The sequence below is a fragment of the Rousettus aegyptiacus genome, unplaced genomic scaffold, assembly GCF_014176215.1.
Source record: "Rousettus aegyptiacus isolate mRouAeg1 unplaced genomic scaffold, mRouAeg1.p scaffold_m13_p_13, whole genome shotgun sequence".
In the NCBI taxonomy this organism is placed as follows: Eukaryota; Metazoa; Chordata; class Mammalia; order Chiroptera; family Pteropodidae; genus Rousettus; species Rousettus aegyptiacus.
Window position 1 is genome coordinate 72,163,460 of NW_023416288.1, and position 23,741 is coordinate 72,187,200.

General features: G+C 36.8%; 1 protein-coding gene across 2 annotated transcripts in view; it reads right to left on the minus strand.

Annotated features, from left to right (window-relative positions):
- The window catches only part of TES (testin LIM domain protein), a 46,873-nt gene extending 23,481 nt beyond the window's left edge, over window positions 1-23,392 (minus strand). The window contains exons 1-2 of one of the 2 annotated variants that reach the window (XM_036231012.1): window positions 23,224-23,337; window positions 22,750-22,847 (exon numbers count right to left, since the gene is read on the minus strand). Coding sequence is in view for 1 of the 2 variants with exons in the window: in XM_016119322.2 (XP_015974808.1) it covers window positions 23,224-23,250 (27 nt within the window). In the remaining variant the exon portion in view is untranslated. Of the gene's footprint in view, window positions 1-22,749; window positions 22,848-23,223 lie in introns of both variants that reach the window. The other variant, XM_016119322.2, reaches the window with a different exon arrangement.
- Between the last annotated feature and the right edge of the window lie 349 nt (window positions 23,393-23,741).

Here is a 23,741-nt window from a genome sequence, read left to right on the forward strand (position 1 = left end):
AAGGGTGGCAGGGCTAGCCTTATAGTAGGCAGAGTGGGGTTTTGCCCCTCCCCCTTTTCCTTTTTTATTTCCTAAGAAATAAATCTCAAGCATTTTGTACCACGTCTTTGGCCACCACGTTTAACAGAAAAGACATTTCCAGAGGCAGGAAGAGACTGGTAAGGAGGAAGTGCTACAAAAAAGCCAGGCAGGCAGCCTGAGCATTAATCTCATCCACTGATGTTCCAACAACAATAAAGGCTTGGCGACAACAGAAGATCACACACAACTCACACAAAGATGATGTCCAGAGCCCCTAGCATAGGTGATCCGGGACAGTGAGCCCCTGGGCCACATAGGACATCTTCCACATTAGGCCATCTGGCCAAGACTGAGAAATGAAACAAATATTCCTGGCACACAGAAACAAATACAAAGATGCTAATAAAATGAGAAAACAAAGAAACACACCACAAATTAAACAACAGGATAAAACTCCAAAGAATAAGCAAGCAACCTACGAGAGAAGAGTTCAACATAATGGTTATAGGATGCTCAATGAACTTATTGGGAAAATGGATGAGCACAATTAGAACATCAACAGACAAACAGTAAGCATAAAAAAGGACACAGAAACCATAAAAAAGAACCAGACAGAAATGAAGAATATAATAACTGAAATGAAGAATACACTAGGATTCGATAGTAAGATTGCAAAAACCAGAAGATTAAATCAATGAACTGGAAGACATGGTAGCAGAATACACCCAATCAGAACAACAAAAAGAAAAAAAAATTTAAAAAATGAAGACAGTTTAAGAGACCTCTGGGACAACATGAAGCGTAACAATATCCGGACCAAAGAAGTACCTGAAGAAGAAAGCAAGGGATTGAGAATCTATTTGAAGAAATACTGACAGAAAACTTCCCTAATCTGGCAAGGGAATTAAACATACAAGTTCAGGAAACACAGAGTCCCAAACAAGAGGAATTCAAACAGACCCGTACCAGGATACATCAATTAAAATGCCAAAGGTCAAAGACAAAGAGAGAACCTTAAAAACATCAAGAGAAAGGCAGCTAGTTACTTACAAAGGCACTCTCATAAGAATGTCTGCTGATTTTTCAATGGAAACTTTGCAGGCCAGAGGGGACAGGCAAGAAATATTCAAAATTATGAAAAACAAGAATCTACAACTCGAATACTCTACACATCAAGGCTTTCGATTAAAATGGAAGGTGAGATAAAGAGCTTCCCAGACAGAAAAAAGCTTAAGCAATTCATCACCAACAAGCCAGTATTACAAAAAATGTTAAAGGGACTTCTAGAAAAAGAGAAGGGGTAAAAAAGAAAATAGAAATAACAAATATGAACAATAAAATGGCAGTAACTATGTACCTATCAGTAAACACTTTAAATGTAAACAAATAAAATGCTCCAATCAAAAGACATAGGGAAGCTAAATGGATAAGAAAACGAGACCCACAGCATACGCTATCTACAAGACACTCATTTCAGATCAAATGACACTAACAGACTAACTGTAAAGGAATGGGAAAAGATATTTCGATGTAAATGGAAATGAAAAAAAGCCAAGCAGTGATATATCAGATAAAATAGACTTTAAAACAAAGGCTATAATAAAAGACAAAAAAAAAAAGAGTATTATATAATGATAAAGGGATCGATAAATCAAGACGACAGGAACCTAGTAAACATATATGCACCCAACTTAGGAACACCTACATATATAAAGCAATTATTGACATAAAAGGAGAGATCAATAGTAATACACTCATATTAGGAGATTTTAACACCCCATTGACACCAATGGACAGATCTTCCAGGCAAAGAATCAACAAGGAAATAATGAGCCTAAAAGACACAATAGACCAGGTAGATTTAACAGCTATTATCAGATCATTAATCCAGGATAGACCACAGGTTAGGACATAGAACAAATCTCAATAAATTTAAGAAGACTAAAATCATATCAACCATCTTCTCTGATCACAAGGATATGAAACTAGAAATCAACTACAAGAAAAAAAAAGTAGAAAAGACACAAATACATAGGAGGTAAATAACATGCTACTAAACAATGAATGAGTTATTAACGAGATCAAGGAAGAAATCAAAAGATACCTACAGACAAATGAAAATGAAAACACCACAACTCTAAATCTGTGGGAAACAGCAAAAGCAATCCTATGATTGAAATTCATTGTAATACAGGCCTACTTCAAAACATAAGAAAAAGCTCAAATAAACAATCTAAACTTACACTTAAAAAAAAAAAAAACTAGAAAAAGAACAGCAAACAAAGCCCAAAGTGAATAGAGGGAAGGAAATAATAAAGATTAAAGCAGAAATACAAAATAGAGTATAGAAAAACAATACAAAAGATTAATGAAACCATGAGCTGGTTCTTTGAAAGGATAAACAAAATTGACAGACGCTTAGCCAAACTCATCAAGGAAAAAAAAGAAAGAACTCAAATAAATAAAATCAGAAATGAAAGAGGAGAAATAAATACGGACTCCACAGAAATACAAAGGATCATAAGAAAACACTATGAGCAATTACATGTCAACAAATTGGACAACTGGAAGAAATGGACACATTCCTGGCAACACACAATCTCCTAAGACTGAGTTAAGAAGAAAGAGAAAATCTAAACTGGCTGATTACCACCAAGGAAATAGAATCAGTAATTAAAAACTTCCCACAAAAGTCCTGGACCAGATGGTTTCGTAGGCAAATTTTACCAAACATTCAAAGAAGAATTAACACTTACTCTTCTCAAACTATTCCAAAAAATTCAAGAAGGAAGCTCCCTAACTCCTTTTATGAGGCCACCATTACCTTGATTCCAAAATCAGACAAAGATATTACCAAAACAAACAAACAAAAACTATAAGCCGATATCTCTTATGAACACTGATGCAAAAATCCTCAATAAAATATTAGCAAACTGAATTCGACAACACATTAAAAATATCATACACCATGATCAAGTTGGATTTATTCCTGGGATGCAAGGTGGGTATAATATCTGCAAATCGATTAATATGATACATCACATTAACAAATTGAAAGATAAAAACCACATGATCATATCAATAGATGCAGAAAAAGCGTTTAACAAAATCCAGCATCCACTTATGATAAAAACTCTCATCAAAGTGGGAATAAAGAGGACATACCTCAACATAATAAAGGCCAAATATGACAAACCTAAAGCCAACATCATACTCAGTGAAGAAAGGCTAAAAGTGTTTTCCTTTAGATCAGGAACAAGACAAGAATGGCCACTTTCACCACTCCTCTTCAACGTTGTATTGGAAGTCTTAGCCACAGCAATAAGACAAGAAAGAGAAATAAAAGGCATCTGAATTGGAAAAGAAGTAAAACTCTCATTATTTGCCAATGACACGATACTATATATAGAGAACCATAAAGATTCTACCAAAAAGCTGTTAGATCTGATCAATGAATTCACTAAAGTAGCAGGTTACAAAATAAATGGTCAGAAGCCAGTGGCATTCTTATACACCAGTGATGAACTTTCAGAAAGGGAAATTAAGAAAACAATCCCATTTACAATTGTATCTAAAACTATAAAATGTCTGGGAATCAAATTAACCAAGGAGATAAAAGACAGGTTCTCGTAAAATTATAAGTCATGGAAAAAAGAAATTGAAGAAGATACAAATAAATGGAAGCATATACCATGCTCAATGGTAGGAAGAATCAACATCATCCAAATGGCCATACTACCCAAAGCAATCTATAGATTCAGTGCAATCCCTATCATAATACCAACGGCATTTTTTAGAGCTAGAACAAATAATCCTAAAATTTTTATGGAACCATAAAAGACTCCGAACAGCCATGACAATCTTGAGAAAGAACAAAGTTGGAGGTATCACACTACCTGATATCAAACTATACTACAAGGCTTCAGTAATCAGAACAATGGGGTACTGGCATAAAAACAGATACATTGATCAATGGAACCGAAAAGAGAGCCAAGAAATAAATCCACACCTATTTCTCACTTAATACATGACAAAGAAGGTAAGAATATACAATGAGGTAAAGACAGTCTCTTCAATAAATGGTGTTGGGAAAATTTGACAGATATATGCCAAAAAAAAAAAAAAAAAAGGAAAGAAAGAAACTAGACCACCTTCTTACACTGTATAGAAGAAGAGAATCAAAATAGATTAAAGATTTGCAAGGGAAACACAAGAAAAAATAAAGAAATGGGACTACATTAAACTAAAATGTTTTTTGCTTATGATACATCTGATAAGAGGTTAATATCCGAAATAAAGAACTCACACAACTCAACAACAAAAAACAATCCAATTAAAAAATGGGCAGAACACCTGAATAGATATTTCTCCAAAGAAGAAATACAGATGGCCAATAGACATATAAAAAAATGCTCAAAGTCACTTATCATCAGAGAAATGCAAATTAAAACCAAAAATGACATATCACCTCACTTCTCTCAGAATGGCTATCATCAATAAATCAAAAAACAAGTATTGGCGAGGGTGAGAAGAAAAGGGAACCCTCATACATTGTTGGTAGGACTGCAAATTGGTACAGCCACTATGTAAAACAGTCTGGAGGTCCTCAAAAAATTAAAAATAGATATACCTTTTGACCCAGAAATTGCACTTCTAGGTAACCAAAACAATAATTCATAAAGATCTACGCACCCCAATATTCATGGCAGCACAATTTACAATAGCCAAGATATGGAAGCGACCTAAATGCCCATCAAGAGATGATTGGATAAAGAAGTTATGGTTCATATATACAATGGAATATTACACAGCCAATAAAAAAAATGAAATCCTACCATTTGCAATGACGTGGATGGACCTAGAGGTTATTATGCTGAGTGAAATAAGTAAGATAGAGGAAAGATAAACGCCATATGATTTCACTCATATGCAGAATCTAAGGAACAAAAAGAACAAACTAATCAAAAACGGACTCACAAATATAGTGGACAATTTGGGGATAGACAGAGGGGATGGGGGTTGGAGAACTGGGAAAATAGGATAAAGGATTAAAAAAGTACAAATTAGATAGATGGTCACAGGTATGGGGAGTAGGGCATAGGGAATGCAGTTAGCATTAATATATTGGCTAGGTACAGAGCCAGAAGTGAGGAGAAATTAGGGGGATTGTTTTATAAACTATATAAATGTCTAACTAGTGTACTGTATACTTGAAACTAATTAAAATAGATAGATAGATAGATAGATAGATAGATAGATAGATAGATAGACAGACAGACAGACAGACAGATGAACGATAAATAAGCCAACCAACTGGGCAGGGGTGGGGGTGGGGTGAGGGGACAAGAGCCCTTGTCATCCAGGCTACCCAAACCTTAGAGGGGAAAACCTTCAGGGAGAGCAGGAGATCTGACTCTGAGAAAAGCAGAAATTTGAAAAAATGGTTCTACAGCCTGCTGTGGAAAGCTCTGAAAGCATTTCCTCCCTACTCCTCCACCCCCTAGCTTGCCTGGAAGGCCAACTCAATCTCCATATAGGCTTCATCCAGCACAGTTGTTACCATCTAAAAAAAAGGGTACCTCCCCACCTTTACAAACACACATACTTTCATCTTCAAATGCTCAGAAACAACACGTGAGGGGCTCTGAAAATATATTAGAGAGAATAAGTAAATAAAACAGGGTAGAATGAGGTCATGGCAATACGATACATTCTCTCTTGCTATCATCCAATGGAAACAGTTCTAATTAAAAATAAACACTCAAGCAAAAAAGAGACCTAGTTTTAAAAATCTTTGTTAGCTAAAGTGATTAGAGAGTTTCATAGGGCAATACACTTATTATTTCCCTTGGGAAATTCACTTAGAGAAATTATTTTATAATTATATGTATTTGTTATAACACTTTAATTGATACTCTGTATTGAGGATCTCTAACTTATGCCACATTATTGGATGGGAATTTCTTCCATATTCTTAGCCTCTTTATCAATCTGTTAGGATAAAAAAAGCCCAATGCCACTCGAACAAAGATATGTGGTTCACAGGCTACTATTTTCATTGTTTAGTGTACTGCCTTGTTCCAGACTGAATTATAAACTAGGTACTATTGTGTTCTCTAATCCTGTTAAAGCCAATTTATATGATAAAACTTCACCAGCACAGACATATCTCTACTAGTATAGCAAATGTCTTCTGCTTCCACCCCAATTTAGGCCTCTAGGTATGTGGTAGTCTCTCTGTCACAACTCAAACATATATACCAGATCAAGGAAAACATACTCATTCTACTCTACAATGTGTTTCAGAGCCAGAGCTGCCCCAGGCATGGTTTCTCAAGGCCTATTCCCAGACCTTTTGGGGCAGAGGTCACAGAAGCTGGATTCCCCAACACTTTCTAGCCTCAGGTCAAGATCTGGAACTCCATCTGTCCCAAGAGCTCAGCCAGTTTCTCTCCCTCCTTCACTTTGTGTTCAGGATTTCCTGAAGTCCAGGACCCAGAATTCCTGTCACTATACCTCCTCCCTTCTCTTTGCCCTCATCACAGACCACACCCGGTGGTCAGTCAGGGTCCTTCTCCTTTGCTCAAGAGCAAGGACTACTCCTTTTGGACACCTAGATCTCCCAGGTTAGTTTCTGCCCAGGTGTCTGGGCCCAAGAATTGTTGGTGAGGGATAAAAACAGAAAAGGTGTTAAAGAGACCCAGGGTGTGTGCAGGGCTGCTGGAGAGGAAGGGAAGCCCAGAAAGTTTCTCAGCTAAGGCAACCGGGATATTTAGAAAGTAAAATGATCAAGACTTACATGGCAATATGTCAATTACCCGCCCTCACACAAACACACACCCCAATTAAAAAAAGAATTACATGGTTATAGATACTAGGGAACTAACGAAACAGAGAACTGTGAAAATGTAGGATTATTGAAGGAGAGTCAGGAAAACTGTGATCTAGTATCAAGGTGTCATTGCCAAGTTCAATGATTTTATTAGTCATTTTTTTTTCTTCTCTGGGCTTCATCTAGATAATAAAGAATTGAACAACTCCAAGATACACCTTAATTCTATATCATGACTACAAATCATGTTTCAGGTTTTTGCCTTAGTTTGTTATTCAACATGGTCATCTGCTCAATGTTTTAAACACCAAATAGGAAATAATTATTAGAGAAAGATAATATATTATCGGTTCTTGTAAGTCAGTATCATCTGAATCCCATTTACAAGAGTAATTTATAAAGTACACATAGGAAACAAATTTAAGTTTTGAGGGAAAAGACTCAGTTCTGTTGCACGTAATTTCAACAGCAAATATGATATGGTATTTCTTGCAAAGACAACACTTGGTGCCTAAAAGCACATGTTTTTCATAAGCCCACAAGTCCCAAAGCTGTCTACTTCGTATAATTTTAGTAACACATGCTGGTCAGCATCAATACACGGGTATGACAGATTAATTTTTCTTCTTCAGTATCCAAGAAAACAGGTCCTCTGGCTAGACTATAGTCAGAAAAACTATAGACAGGCTTTGGGAATACCTATCAAGGTCCTCTGAAAAATAAACATGACCATAAAAATTTTTCCTGAAACATTAGTCATAGAAAAATAAGACTTTAAAAATATCCTTAACTATAGGCTCCAGATACTGAACTTATATCCCCATGACCTATGCCTCCAAACACTCTCTTTTCCTGGCTTATTTTGGAATAAGAAATGGTAATGAAATCAACTTCTCCGTATTTGTAATTTCAGGAAACAAGATAGGTTGGCAACATTTCAGGTGACCCTTCTGACCCAGAAAAGGGTATTGAATGTCAGAACTTTAAGGAAAAAGAAATGTAGGAGACATATGGTATTTCAAGTATGGTCTGAGTTGATATGGAGATGATTTGGATCTGGAAGATATTACACAATATTCAGAGTGAGATCATCTGACCATGCTGTTTTCATAAGTAAATTTCCCTCTGGAGCAAGGAATCATATGCAGTTACTAAACAAGCAAGTGTTACTGAGACTTCTTTAATCATCTTGGAATGAAGCTGACCAAGGTAGATTATATGAAATATACATATATATTCTCTCTCAGTATATGTACATGTCTATTTATCTACCTATCATATATGTATATATTCACACACATAAATATGTATGAATATATATTCATATTATACTCTTAAAGAGCTTTTTAGATCTTGTTCATACATATTAATAGTCTAGACAAACTACATTTCTAAATAAATTCTCTCAGCACATGGCTCTCTTAGAAGCCTAGTATAATCTGTGAATCTACTCCCATGAAAAATTATATTTTGATTAATTTCTGACTCAAGATTTTAAGTTGTTTTAGATTTTTAGTTCACTGCCTAGTTTCCAACTTCTACCAAGATTTATAGTACCAAAAAAAGCAGGGCGGGGGGGGGGGCAGGCAGTAATCTGGAAACCAAACTTGAATATACAAACAGAGGCACCCTTCAACTTTCATACACTTTGCCAACTTTCTTAAGCAAGTATACAATTTACTGTGATTAAAGAGCTCCTATTAATCATTCCTAATAAAATTGCTTTTATCTTTTTCTTTGCTTATGAGAACAAAATTCCCCATCTCTCATTTACTCAAGTTTGAAATAAATGAGAGAAAGAATGAAGAAAATGTCTGGGGCCCAGAGGCCTCCTTATCCTTGTCTAGCCATGGTGACTTTGCTCCCAGTGTTGCTGGTCTCTTCTGTAAGAATGACATAGTTTGTTCCCTCATCTCTACTCCACTATTCATGTTCAAACTTTTGTCTGTCGACCTGGGACCATTCTCTCCTGATTGCTCCCTTTGTATGATGTCATATTGTTGCTCCCAAAAGTATTTTAATAAAACCTAAAGATGATCGTAACAATCCCCTTGTTAGATCTTTTAATGATTTCAATAAATTTCGCATGTCTCAGCATGGCAGCGAAAGGCCTTTTTAACATGGCACCCGCCACACTCCTACCACCTCCTTCCTCACAAACCTCCCCTCCAGCTGTGCTCAACTTCTAGGGGAGGCTTCTCTCTTTGCCTGGCAGAATGTCTATTCTTAACCACAGGTGCCTAAACACAGGTCACAAACATAGAAAGACCCTGAGTTAAATAGATATTTAGTAAATCAGTTTTTTTAAAAAAAATAAAAATAAAAAGAATTAAGTTAAGGCTGAAGAACTACAGCTCATGAGTAGAATGATCAATTAAAGGTTTTTAGTTGTCAATACCATGTATCCAGAAGCAAATGAGAATAAAACTTTTATTGCAGATTCTAGGATCATTTCCACATTCCTTCAGTGTTTCAGGGCATGAAATACAAAGCCAGAGTCCTATAGGAATCTCTATCATAAAATTCACTGAGTCAAATGGACTGACGCCTTTTTGTCCTCATACAGTAGTAAATAATCACATAGACTATTCTGTTAGGAAAGAAAAGGAAATAAGTGATCTTTCAGCCTAAATAGCTTCTATTTAGGGGTAGAGTCAGTATTCCTGAAATGAATGAAATAGATGACTCCCACTCAATCTGCCCCTAGAGGACAGTGACACAGACCATTACAAAGGCAATTTGTCTATACTGCAGTCTGAGATGTGATCGGGTTGTAGCAGATTACCCAAACCATCCCTACAATCTCAATAACTATGGTAACACATTTGACAAAGATCAGAAGTAGATCCTGGCATTTTTTTTCTAGGAAACAATAATTAATTTTAATTTTAGTAGGATACCTTAAAACATTTTTAATTACACTTTTTTCTTGATAAGTACTGGTGGTTTGTGATGGCGGAGGTGGTAGTAAAAATACCTCAACCACCATTTGTTAAGATGTTACTACCTGCCAAGCACAATGTACACATCTCGTTTATTTCTCAAAACAACCTATGAGAAAGTGTAATCATCCTTATTTCACAAATAAGAAAATAAGTGTGGAGAGACTGATTTGTGTAAGATTGCCCAGCTTGCAAGTGCAGAGTTGAGATCTATCTGAATTTTGGCATTTCTAACTCCAAATCCTGAGCTCTCAGCTATAAAGCTATCACATTTTTTCTCCAAAATGAGACTCTGAAGATAAGTAGTAACTTAAATGAGTAATATTCCTCATCTGTAACTTTTCTAAAACAAGAGGTTTTGATCTGAAAGACTGCCTATTGGTCACTAGCCAGAAGCTCCTCCTTCTGAGACAAATGTGAGATGGATTATAAGGAACCTGAAGGTCTGCACACTAGCTGCACTATTGTCACAAGCCCTGAGGTGATTAATTCACACACCCGAGAGGGCCCTCAAAAGAATAGGGTGTGAGTCAAGGAAAATCTCCAGGGTTCTAATGTAAAATATCCTCTTCCAATGTTAGAGCAAGAGAGGAATGTTGTAAAAGAATGCAAATGAACAAATTAAATCTCATAGTTGAAAGATCTTTATTCAAGATGCGTAGACTTACCACTAATACTGAAAATAACTTGCTATATTATAGAAAAGATTTTGTACATTATTATTGCAGTGGCCTGGGGTAAAATAAGGAGGCAAAAACTGAAATATTATTCTTTCCATTTTTTTAAATCATTAAATTTCTAGATTTATAACGTGAAACCTCTGTATTAGTTGCCAATTACCCCAAAACTTGGTGACTGAAAATAAGAAACATTTGTCATCTCAGTTGCTGAAGGTCAAACAGCTGGAAGTGACATACCTGGGTGGGCTGGCTCAAGGTCTCTTTTAAGGTTGCAATCAGGAGTTGCTAGGGTTGCAATCATCTCAAGGTTCAACTGGCAGGGAGACCTGCTTTTAAGCTCTCCCACACGGGACTCTCATGACAAGGCAACTGTTTCCCCCAGGGTAAGTGATCCCAGAGAGAATGAGAGCACCCAAGGTGGAAACAGAATTCTTTAATCTCGGAAGTGATCCGTTATTACTCTTTGGCAGCAATTGCCCATGTCCAGCACACCTTTGAGGGGCAAGGAATACACAGGTATGAATTCTAGGAGATGGGAATCAATGGGGCATCTTAGAGTCTACCTATCATAACTTCTTTTCTGCTTTGACTTTAAATCCAAAGACTAAGTGATTTGTGATGAGACAGACATCTTACAAAGGGAGGAGCGGATACAAGGGAGTGCTTATCTACTACCCTAGCCTTTATTTTTCCCATTTCAAATATTTAAATGTCTCTTCATCTAAACGGGCATAGTAAAGTAGAACTTTGCTCATTTCTTATAAATATTCTTATTCCCCTAAATTTGTTAGCTATTCACTCAGTCAGGATCAGGAAACAGGGTAGAATATAAGCCTTATTCTCTATCCTTCTCAACATATTACATACACACACATGCTTGTGTTATAGAACCCAGTCACAAACAAGAATACAAAACATCAGGTTTAATTAGCAAGAAATTTCCAGAATTATATTTAAGAGAAAATTTTCACAATTTTTATAATATGCCATAGTCTTCCTGAATGAACAAAGAATAAAAGTAAAATGGAAAAGGATTTATATAAACTTTATGCTATTACATATTTGGTAATGGAATTAAGCAAAAAACATTACTTTGTGATATCAGCATGCAAATAATTATATTCAAATTAGATAATTGTACAGTCAGTTCATAACTATTTTCCCAATACTGCTTACTTATTCAAAACCTAATGTATCTTCACTGTATTTTCAGGGGCAAAATAATTTAGATTTTTAAAAAAATCTGTACTTAGTTTAGGTAAGCAAATGATAAAAAGAAATGTATTCTGTCTGTTTAGTTTATGCTGGTTCCTTATAAAGAAATTGACTACTATCAAATTATTTTTATACTACTGCACAAAGTAAGTTGCTTGAAACATTCAACAGAATACCTCTTCTGTGTACTCTATTCAAAACAGGCCTCCCCCTGAATCTGTGACTTTGAGAAAAACAACACAGTCTATAAAAATGTCACAATTAATAGGCTATGATTGCTGCTGGAATGGCTTCTAAATTAGAATTGGCTGAAATCTGGCTCCGCGAAAGGACTCTGCAACAGCATGTGCTTTTACACACAGCCCTCAAAGCCTCCCAATTATTAGTTATAAAAGGGATTTTAAAAACTTGATTTCAAAAGGCATCTGTAGGAGTTCTTTAAAAAAATTTAGATCATTACGAACAATCCTAATTTGGTCTTGTGTCACTACCTTCTACTGGTTCCAAAGAGGAGATTCTCACAGCTGAATATTGAGAGGCCTAAGTTAAGATTCTGTACATCCCCAAACTGAAATGTTGCCATTATTGGTTCCATGCCTAAGGGCTATAATATTATTTCTTTAGGAGTAACCTGTTATAACAGATGGGTGAGGGCATGGGGAAGGTGATTACACAATTAAGTGGCTCATTACCACTAATTTCCTAACCATCTAATAAAGCACATGCAAGAGAAGAGGACAGTACAGGTATGTCTGTCACAGAGCAGAGAGTGAAGGGAAAGTGGCACCGGCTGAGAGATCCATCCCAGGAGGCTGCCTAGGGCACTAGGAGGATTCAAGGGAACCTGGGGAGTAAAACTCAGTGGAGAGAAGGCACAGAAAATCGAGATGGGGTGTGCGAAAAGACAATCTCATATTTTCCACTTTTGCCTAGGATTAGCTTTAGAACAACAACAAAGTTTTTACAGCACAGAGAGGGATCTTGTAAATGGAGAAAGGAGTGGAGAGATGCTGGAACCCTCCTGCCAGATGCCTTAAGCTTATTTACTTATTGCTTGGCCTTGTCGCACCATCCCTTACTCTGGAAAAAAAGTGAATTATATTTATGTGGTGTGGTGTGTAAACATAAGAACCTTAACTAATTTCTGAACTATCTTTTGATTTTTTCATCTATTAGAGAAATGCTTTGATTTCACATGTTTTTTGTTCTATATTTAGACTATAGCCCAAGTACTTCCCCACTACAAAAGGTACACAGACATCACTTTAGATTTGTCTAGTAGTTCGGGGTAAATAGACAACCTTCAAAACATGCATACACCACCTTTTTACAACTAGGATCAAATTTCAGTTGCATATTAGTTTAATTTTCCTCAATCTTGATGGAACAACAAATAAATCAAAATTAGATTTGTCTAGATTAGAAAGAGGGCCTATTCTCAAGTGACCAATGATGTCAAGGAAGCTACTGTGTCCTGATTCTTTATTTTTTTCATGTGTACAGAGGGTTATGAGGGTAATTCAGAGTGAGAAAAGCCTTTTCTAACCCCTCTCCATAGCTTTCACTGAGAGAGTCTGAGACAACTTATATCCTAGTAATAAAGGGGGTGCAAGTTATTATTTGTTGTCTAAAAAATACCACCCTTAAACATAGTGGCTTAAAACAACAACCATTTTATTCTGTAGTTTTTGTTCATGATATTCCACTCAAGCTTCTGAAGTTTGGCACCTTGGGCTGGGTTCAGCTGGATGGTGCTTCTGACCCAGCTGGGCTCACTGGATCTGCAGTCACCTTAGGACGGCTGGTCTAGAGGAACCTCGGGCTGAGATGCTTCATCTGTCCTATGTGGTCTGTCATCCGTGCATGCTGGGCTAGGCTAGTTCACATGGTAGCAGCAGGGTTCCAAGACAGTAATTAGAAGCAAAAAAGGTCTCTTGAGATACAAGCTTAGAGTACACATAACATTATTTCCACCACAGTCTACTGACAGCCCAGATTCAAAGGGCAGGAAAATAGACACTGTTTCTCAATGGGAAATGCTGTAAAGAATTGGGGGCCATTTTTTGCAATTTACCACAAAAACTCTGAGGAAGAGTCTGTCCAGGAAAACATACCTGTTCCCTGTACTGGACCAGAATATCTGGTGATATTAAATCCAATGCTCCCTAGAGAACCCAATTAATATGGTTTTGGTACATACTCAACAAATACTAGAAATAATTATTTAAGTTTACTTTCCACATAAAAATTAAAATCAAAATAATTTGCAAACTTTATAAAGGAAAAAATTAAATCCAATAATTCAATGCATCCAAAGTATTGTATTTTAAATGAACATTTCTTTGTGCTCAAGAAAGTACCACGTATCAATAATTTTCTGAGAACTTGTCAATATATCTTGATGATATATTCAGGTGCCTATTAAATGGTCTGAAGATCTATGCAGGACTTTCCTCCCTCTACACTGATAATGATTACGATACATCTGTTTACTCTTTATGTATAGGCATCGTACTTTGTGCTTGAAAATGTTCATCTCCTTTATCCTTATACTCCTATAAGAGAGCTGGCTGTAACCCATTTTCAGATAAGGATCCTGAGATTTACACGGCTGAGTAACTTTCACAAATTCATAGCTATTAAGTGCCAGTGCTAAGAACTGAACCCAGGAGTCTACAGTTGAACTCATGATCAACCTTGCTGCAATATCCTGTAGTGTTCCAACCTTTTGCTTAAGATATCCAATGAGCTAAAGAGTATGTATAGAAGATAAGTAGAGTCAGCATCGTCCCAACCCACAGCTGGAGCCAGGCCCAGCCTACATCAGCTAGACACCAGTGTGACATTTTCTCCTCTAGCTCAAAAGATGACACAGCGTATTAAATAAAAATCAAGATTAGGATAGAGGTATAGCTCCTCAGCCATTGGCTAGGCTTCTGTACTAGCTCAGTGACATACTTCTTTAAGTCTAGCCTGTAACTTGGGAAAATGACAAATTACTGCTGAATATATACTTTGGCTTTATTTTAAATGAGTCAAAACTGAAAATGTAATGGTGTAAATACCAAGAGTTTACTGACTTTTAGCACCCATGTTCATTTTATTCTTCCTGGAATGCCTTCTTTGTCTAATGAAACCAAATTTTATCCTTTCGAATAAAAAGGATAAATGTTGTTTTGAATGTCGTTTCCGCCATAAAATACGCCCAATCCACCCAATCAAAATTAATTACTTCTGCTTCTGAGACTTAATACTGGTGGTTGGTATGCCTATTATTGCAGCACTACTCAAAGTGTAGCAGTCTGTGATGAGACATAAAGAAACTGAGAGTAAGCAATTAAGAATTAAGCAATTTGATTGTAATTTTGTCTGATAAGAAAATGGCCTTGTATTTGTCTTTTTTAGTAATTCATTTTTATTGGGTGTTTAAAAATACTGGCCTATGACAGATTCGGAGTTTTTCAAAATATGGTTCTGTACCACACATTTTGAGAAACTCTGTATTACAGCATTTATTTTATTCTATCTAGTATTGCAGTTAATTTACATATCTGTCTTACCCATTATCTATGTTGCCTGCCAGTATGCCTTTTTTTTTATCTGTCAAAGCTGACATCACAGTGTTTTGGGGGATACAAACTCAACAGGTGGTATGGATAGAAATGGAGTTGAGATTCTGTAGTCTTACTTTAAACTACCCTTTTAATATTCTTTATGAAAAACAAAGGGTAACTTTCTTTAATTTAGCCCCCAATTATTTTTATTATAGGCCAATAACCAGAAAGGAATAAGATAGATTCCTTATCTTGGTGAATCATTCTATCAAAGCTTTCATGTTACTCATATAAAGATAAAATCCACCTAACATTGACATAATCGTTTTGCAATGAAACATGACATCACTTTATCTTCAAAGAAAACAAGGGCGAGTTCGCTGTGGCTACAGACTTACCAATGAACTTTGTACTGTGGCGCTGGTGCTAGGCTTTCAGCATCTTCTTTGCTAGGCTCACTGCTCGAATAAAAAGTTATACAACTAATAAGTGGAAATACGTTTTTACCGTTTTGCACGGTGGTCAGAATGTCACTATAATAAACAGAGGCTGAATTATTCATGATTTGCGGATGATACAGCATTTCAGAGATTAAATATATGTGTATAGGAGTAGTCTTGTTGATATTTAGAGGATGAGACAGCAATCCTCATTGCCTGGCTTCTCACACAGCTCTTCACTTTAAGCTGTGCTCAAACCTGAGCAGTCCTTCAATCTGAGCAGACAACCTAAGAATAACAGAAACTGGCAATCTTAAACTGTGCTCTTCTCTCTCTTTTTTTAAACATGACCAAAATAAAGCCAGTGAAACCTAGAATAAACCAATTTTTATAGCTATGTACTCAGTGTGACAGGAACATGAAATACTTCCACAGCACTTTTCTGTTATACCGTGTGAATTTCTTGTCATTCTTTACCACATTCTGTTCTTTCCTAATATTTTCGGCAATGAATAGTGATTATACTGGCTGGTTAAGAAGGAAGAAAGAGAAAGGCAATTACGTCATTTTAGGATCACAGCATGAACTTGCATTAAAAAATTAAAGTCATGCATACCCTTACCTCTCTAAATCTCCATTATTTAAGCAAGAAATTAGGTAGATTGGTGCTCAGAAAAACAAACAAGTGAAACTACTTTAAATTTTATTGGAGCTCTTCTATAGAAGGGTCAAAGATTAGAGCTGGATAGCTGAAAAGCATAACATCTAAATTTAACTCTATAGTAACAGTGTTTAAGGCAAATTTTAATACCTGGTTATTTACTCAAAGAACAGGAATGAACTTATCAATTACCAAACTATTTTTCTTAAAAATCTTGGAAATCTGAGTTTTTGATACCTAATTTCAATTTAGTTAGTCTTTTATTCTATTTTCCTCTCCTTGAAAAAGTTAATTTCATAATTCATTATTTGCATAATATTCTCTGAACATCACCACTTGTTAAAAGCAAAGTAATTTCCTATATGTACTGTATATTAATGATCTAATAAACAGATTTTTAAAAATTATAGTTTCAGTTACCATGGCAGTAGTTACCAAACAAAAACTGGTAATGACTGCAAACAGGAAACACAACCCAAGAATGACTCTTTTGTGAGGCATCTGTAATCAGGAAGACTTAGTTTGTGTACTTACAGATATAAGGTTGTAATTATAGCCTTATCCTTTTATGAGCTTTTTCACAATGTAGCTGCTTTTTCATATAAAAGTTGCTTTCTCATCTCTTTTCCATTTGTCATTACTTAATATAAATAAGAATCCATAATCATGAAGTCTGCAAAACCAGGGACCAATGTGAAGAAGCACCATTAAAACTGCCCACTCTGAGAAGTCTAGTTACTACTGACATGTAAACAGTGCACTGATGGGTGTAATTCTAGTGCATTTACTCTTTATCATTTACTTTGTCGTTTACTTTGTCGTTTACTTTCATTCACTGTTTTGCTCTATCATTCTTCTCAAAAGTGTAAGTTCTGTTACAAGGTACCTCCAGAGACTAGAACAGTGCTTGGGACATAAAGTACAGTTTTTAAAGAAATCATTGGATTCTGGGAGAGATAACTTTTTAAAGATAAAAAAAAAAAAGCTCCATTATTTTTCATTTCCCTATACTTAAATACCAAGGAAAGTAATATATCACTCCTAGACTTATTTGAAGGTTCATACTACAGATTTAAATTAATTAAACTTAATATCTTCAAATATCCAACAAATATTACAAAGGTGAATTAAGTAAAAACAAGTTCAAAAACAGCTGAGATTTATGAAAAATATTCACTATAAAATTATTATTATTCAGTAAAAAATTAGTATACTATGCCATTTAATTAAAATCACATATATTCATGGCTTGTGTGATTTTTAAGCGCTTGGAACATTATTATACTTGTAGACTATTGATTATATTTCCCACAGTCAAAAAAAAGTAAGTGGAGAAATTTTAGATTTTTATTAGACATGAAAATATATCCAAAGTGTCCTACATTACTGAAACTAGAGTGGACCAGATCTACTAACGCTCAGCTCAGAGTGATTTTAACCATATCATATTGATAAACAGAAGTGAGAAAGCTGATATACTACAGAAGATCTTTCTTTACACTATAGCTCATCACACAGTGTGTGTACTTACTGACCTTTTTCTAATTTCTGAACACACTGGGCTGATTTGGTTTGTAAAAACTTATATTCAAATTAACATTGAGCCAAACTGTATTTCTGCTTCTAGATCTCAGAAAAAGAATATAGGAAGCAGCCCTCTTGTATCATTTATCACTCAATCATTTATTGAGAATGATCACCAATTTACCATTCTCTTTCTCTGAAGATCCACAATGTTAATTCCATGCCCACCAACTGGTGATATAATCTTGGAGCCCAATGAGATCCTCATGAAACAGATGATCACTGCTTCTTAATAGATCTTTTTGAATGAAAAATGGGAAATTTAAAAACAATGACAATAACAAAAAATAGTTCTCCTCCCAGAATTGAGTTTTTTTTTTTTAACTCTTCTATTCTTAGGTGTCTGGTGTGTCATTCCAGCGGCACTTTGAGCACTACCATGCTATGTGTAAGGCTTCCTATCAACTCTGGAGTTTAGCAGATAGAACAGATTCTTCTATAATTCAACCCTAAGTGTCTCTATCTAGTTTCAGATGTCACTGGTTGAAATTCCATAGGAGAAAGCCAAATGCAAGGTCGCTGTTGTTCAGGACCATATTAAGTAGGTAGGAGGCAGCATTACCACAGCTCCCAACAAAAGCTATGAACTTGGAAGAATCCTATAATATGCAGTCCAGAAAATTAATGGAGATAATGGAATTTTTTTGCCTCTGAAAGTCTCCCAAAAGTTCCTATCTATGATATTTTTACTTCATTTAGACTTTGTTTTTATCCAAAGAAGGATAAAGGACATAAATACAATGTGAATAACGTGTAAATAAAATATAAAAAAAAACAATAGGGAAGTAACTTTATTGGAATATAAACCACTTCCTCCAATATGATTACTTTAAAGAAATAAAAATGTTGAAATGTACCTTCTGATATTTCTCTTTTTATATTAAAGTAATTCATTCACCATATATTTAGTGAGCTGGGCAGGGATATAAGAGGACTCAAAGGCTAGGTGGTATGATGGAAAGAGCATGAATTATGACGACTATGGCTCAAGATCATAGTTAGGTTCTGCTAGTTTCAGATTAACCAATCTAAACCTCAGTTTCTTTACATTAAAATGAGGCTAAAGTCTACTTTCATAAGATTGCTTTGAACAGCAAATGAAATATATGCAAATATAAATAGGATATGAATACATCTCTCAATAAGCTTTCGATCTAAGAAGAAAACTAGAATCTAAAGGGAGAAAGTGATGAGTGTCCTAAGAGTTACAGATAACATGATTGGGGAATTCAGAATCGAGTTTGCGTCTAGCTTAGGAAAAGATTTCATGCAGGACGGTCCATGGTGGAGGGCAGGTCTCTTGAAGGATGACTAAGATTTAGTATTGGAGATAGGCAAGCAAAGTCAAGGGAAGAGCGATGGTACACAGCTAATAGCCAGTTGAGATAAAAAAAAATCCCCAATTATACTCAATAGTAGAGTATAATGGAACAAAATTAATAGAAAATCTACTATACTACAGTTCTAGTCAAAGCAATATTCAGGGCAAGTTAGAGAAAATGACTTTTCATATCCAATTAATATAATGAATCACACCATGGGTTGGTTGGCAGAGATAAAAGCAGCTGAGGACTACTTTGCTTTCTTCTGCACTTGTTTTGAGAGACAGAGTAACTGCTCTAAAACAAAGCCCTGGAAGTGCCTTGGCCCTGCCCTTCCATTGCCACCAGGCTTGCCAATGATTCTCGCAGCAAGAATGGCTTCAAACAGAAATCCAACTATAGATTTGTGCATCAAGGTCACTATTTACTTGCCTTTTCCACTTCGAAGGCCACCTTAGGGAAAAGGCTCATTTTAATTTCTAATAGAAATAATATTTGTGGTTCAGTACTTTTTCCAACTGCAATCACTTTGTTTGACCATGTGTTCTGGCCAGTGACAGAAGTTTTTAATACAAGTTTAGATGCTAAGAAGGAGATTTGCAGTGACCTGTATTGTTTAAAATGCATCTCATCTTTTAAAAACAAAATTAAACAAAGAAAAGAGTACTTGAAAAAAAAATGCAAGATGTTAGGAAAGATCAAAAGGCAGAAGTTAGAAGGAGGGCAAAAATGAATAAGGTATAAAATTAAAAGCCCTGCAGCAATTCCAGGCAGCAAACGGAAATTACTGACGTTCTCTTTCTCTCTGGTATGTTTTTAAAGAAAAAAAAGAAAGTGATTCTCATGGGAGAGTAACACAGAAAGAAAAGAGGAAAACAGCTGGCTGTAGGCCATGATTTACCATTCACCACAAAATAAGATTCTGTTTCTGCTTCTCAAAGGCTATTGTTTTTTTTTTTCAAGCAGACATAGTCTCTACTTACACAAAGTCAATTCTAACGAAGAGACTGAAGACATTAAGAGCTCTAGATGCATAACTTAGAAGACAGGGCAAAGACATAAAAGTCAAATTCTATTCTAAAATATTAAAACAAAAACTCTGTATAACCAAACTAGCTACCAAATCCTAGCAACAACTCACTTACTTCAAACAAAACAAAATACAGCAAAATCTAATTTAAAAATTCCCTTGTCTTTGTGATGGTGGCTTTTAACTGGTAATTAATACAAATGTGTGCAAATGATGTGGACAACAACTTCTTTTATAAACGAAGAATCCTGTAATAGGATCATCCATCTAGGTTGTTGTGGAATAAGGACAATCTGCTTTAATTCTCCTTATACAAAATGAAAATGAAAAAAATAAATGACATTTTTCATCTGTCTGAGGAAAATTCCTTATGAAATCAACAGTATATGGGTTTTAGAAGGGAAAAAAACATGCCACATATCTTAAAACAAAAGTTAAATTTAGTTTTATTTAAATGGTTGGTTGTGTCTTTGTTTCAAATTCCAACCTGAGTTTTTTAAAGTTACATTCAAACTATTATTTTTCTTGTATACTCAAGTCAAAAAGAAGGGAGACCTGAAAAATATCTAGATACCAAAATAGGGTATGAAGGCTCTGCCAGTAGATTAGAGATAATCTTGTAATGTTTCTTTCTTTCTATTAGAAAACAATTTCTAAAGGTAATACAAGGGTTTTGGGGGTTTTTGTTCGTTTGTTTGTTTTTTGGTCTGTTTTGTTTTTTAGATTATAGCTAAGACAATGAAATATATTCCTGGGCTCTCCAAACTCTGTACTGGGGAACCTTTTGTGAATCCAAAGAACACTGAGTCTGTTAAGGGTCCAACAAAGGCAAGGGGAGGGTGGCAGTCAAACCGGACATCTTTGGGGTCTTTCAGCAATTTTTAATTTACTGTTTGAGGACTCTGCCCTGACTACCAGCAATGACAAGGTAATAAAACAGGATTTGTTATTGTCATGGGATTATCTGTAAAAGCTTTAAATTTATGGAACCCTCCTTCTCCCGGATAGGGAAGGAAAGGAGAATTAGAGAGAAGGGTAAGAAACTCAGTCGAAAAGATAACCTTTTCAAGTAAAAGGAAGATAGAGGAGAAAAATTACAACATATATCAAGGGCATTATTTACCACACTCCACATTTTGAAACTAAGGAAATTATTTATAAATATGCTTGGATTTTCCCTTGCAAGCACACATAATTCTTAACTTTGGACTTTCTCCCTCAGAACTACTTCTTCCTCATCGTCTTAGCTGCTTTCAAAATCAGTTTTGGATGTTGACCTTTTTTTTTTTTAAGTAGACTTTTCTTTGAGAGCATTGTTAAAATTAAGCAAAAGGCAGAATTCCCATATATCTGTCCTCCAATTCTTATTAGGGTTCACTCACTATTGGGGGTGTTTTTCTATGGATTTTTACAAATATATAGTGATATACGTATCCGCTATTAATAGTATCAGAGAGAATAGTTTCACTGCCCTAAAAAAATTCTCTCCTTCACTTATTCTGCCCTCCCCCACAAAGAATGCTGACTTTTAAAGTAGTTTTTTAATCAAAATTGATAAGCACGGACAAGATCCCCAGATTTTAGAAAAGTACTAAGTTAAGTAGCTGTTACTCACTTGAAAAAAAATTAACAGTATTCATCAACAGAAGTTTAAGCAGCAACCAAAATGCTTTCTTAGTGGCAAGCAAGATTAACAAAAAGTATGTGTTATTTAAAAGCAAATAAAAATAAAAGAAGCTAAATGGAAGAGAATAGAACACAAGCTACTCATCTTTTCCTGTCCTTAGATTCCCTTTTGAATGCTGGTTTTGTTATAAGAAATGTTTTCCCACTGCAAGTTATTATTTTTCAACAGCTTCCTAACCTAATATTTTGCATTTTGAAAAATCCAATTCTGGCCATAAACAGAATTAATGCTCAAGTCAGGAACTTTATCTTTAGAAGATTAACTAATCGTAATATTGGCAACCATGATGGGCAAAAAAAGAAAAGTAGGTTCTACTCTCTCTCTCTGCAAAATTTCCTTCCCTATTTGATAAGGCACAGCTAGCTAGCTGAAATTTACCGCAAAGTAAATATGAACAATTCAATGGAATGAACCTTTCTCACAGAACGTTACACTGGAATGTGACATCAGCATTCCTTCTGAGTCACAGTTTGGTCCCTCCATCCCTTTCTCCCAGGAGACCTGAGGTCCCTAGAACCGGGGAGCGGCTCAGGTACGACCGTGAGTCCTGACGCCCGGGGCCAGACAGGCGGGAACCGTCTCCCGGCACTAAAAGCACTGGTGAGAGCCGCCGTTTCAGGCTAGCTGCCAACAAGGGAGAACGTTTCTTTGAGAGACAACTTCTAAAAGGGTGGCTGTGCTTTGGAAGGCAAGAAATGAATGACCAATACCAAACAAAACATCACCTTTCACGTTATCACCAGCCGCGGGTGCGAAGGAAGTACATTAAATCAGCACTCACTTCAGAGTCTCTGGCAGCCAAGCGGGGAGGGGAGGAGGTCTGAGCTGTCAGTCACACCAGTGCTCCTAAACCACAGAGGCTTAATAAAGTTGAACTTCCTGAGACAGGAAGAAGTGGTATCACGGTCTCGCCCGAACTTGCCCTAACCTCATCCATTTCTTTTTGAGAGGAACACGCGCAGCTGAAACATTTTAAGTAAAGTTTCAAACACTTCCAACCGTCGGACAGGATAAGACAAGTGAGAATGCCCCGCACCCGCTCTCGCTCGCGCGCCCGCTTCTCCGTCGCTCTCGGATTTCAGGAGTTAACGGGGCTGCAGGGCACCCCCTCTACCGAAGGGGTGGGTACATAGGCCCGGGGCACCGGAGACCCGGAGTCCGCTCGCGCCGGGCGGCCCGTGCGCCCCACCCACCGCCCGCAGCCGGGGGGCGGCGCTCCGCGCAGGTGAAGCGGCCGTCGCCCGCGCCCCCCTACCTTCTTCACTTTGGCCTCCAGGTCCATGTTTGTGTAAAGGAGAAGTTCTCTGTCCTGTCCGGGATCTCACTCCCAGGCTTGCCTGGATTCCAGCTCTGGCGCGGGTACTGTGGGGAATCTGCTGGGTGTCCGGCGCCGTCAAACTTCCGCCGCCCAGTCAGCTGCAGCCGGCCTGCGGCGGGGACCGGGAACAAAGAGGCCCAGGCAGCCAATGGCAGCCGGGCAGCGCCGCGCAGCCGCCAATCACCGAGCGCCTCACGCACCTTAGCGGGTCGAGTGCTGCGCAGGCAAGGTGAGGGGCGGGGCCGTGTTCGCGGCAGTGCCCTGAGAAGCGCGCTCGGGTCCGAGACTTGGACTCAGCGGATGCTTTGGGCGTCTGCCCACCCGCTGGTAAAGAATTAGGGTCTAGCCTGCCTCCAACTAAAGATGAGGAAGAGTCCTTTCCATTTTGGCAGCTTGTACCTGTGTTTGCTTTGGATCTTAGGTGTATGCCCTGGGGAGTACTTACTCCCACTGCT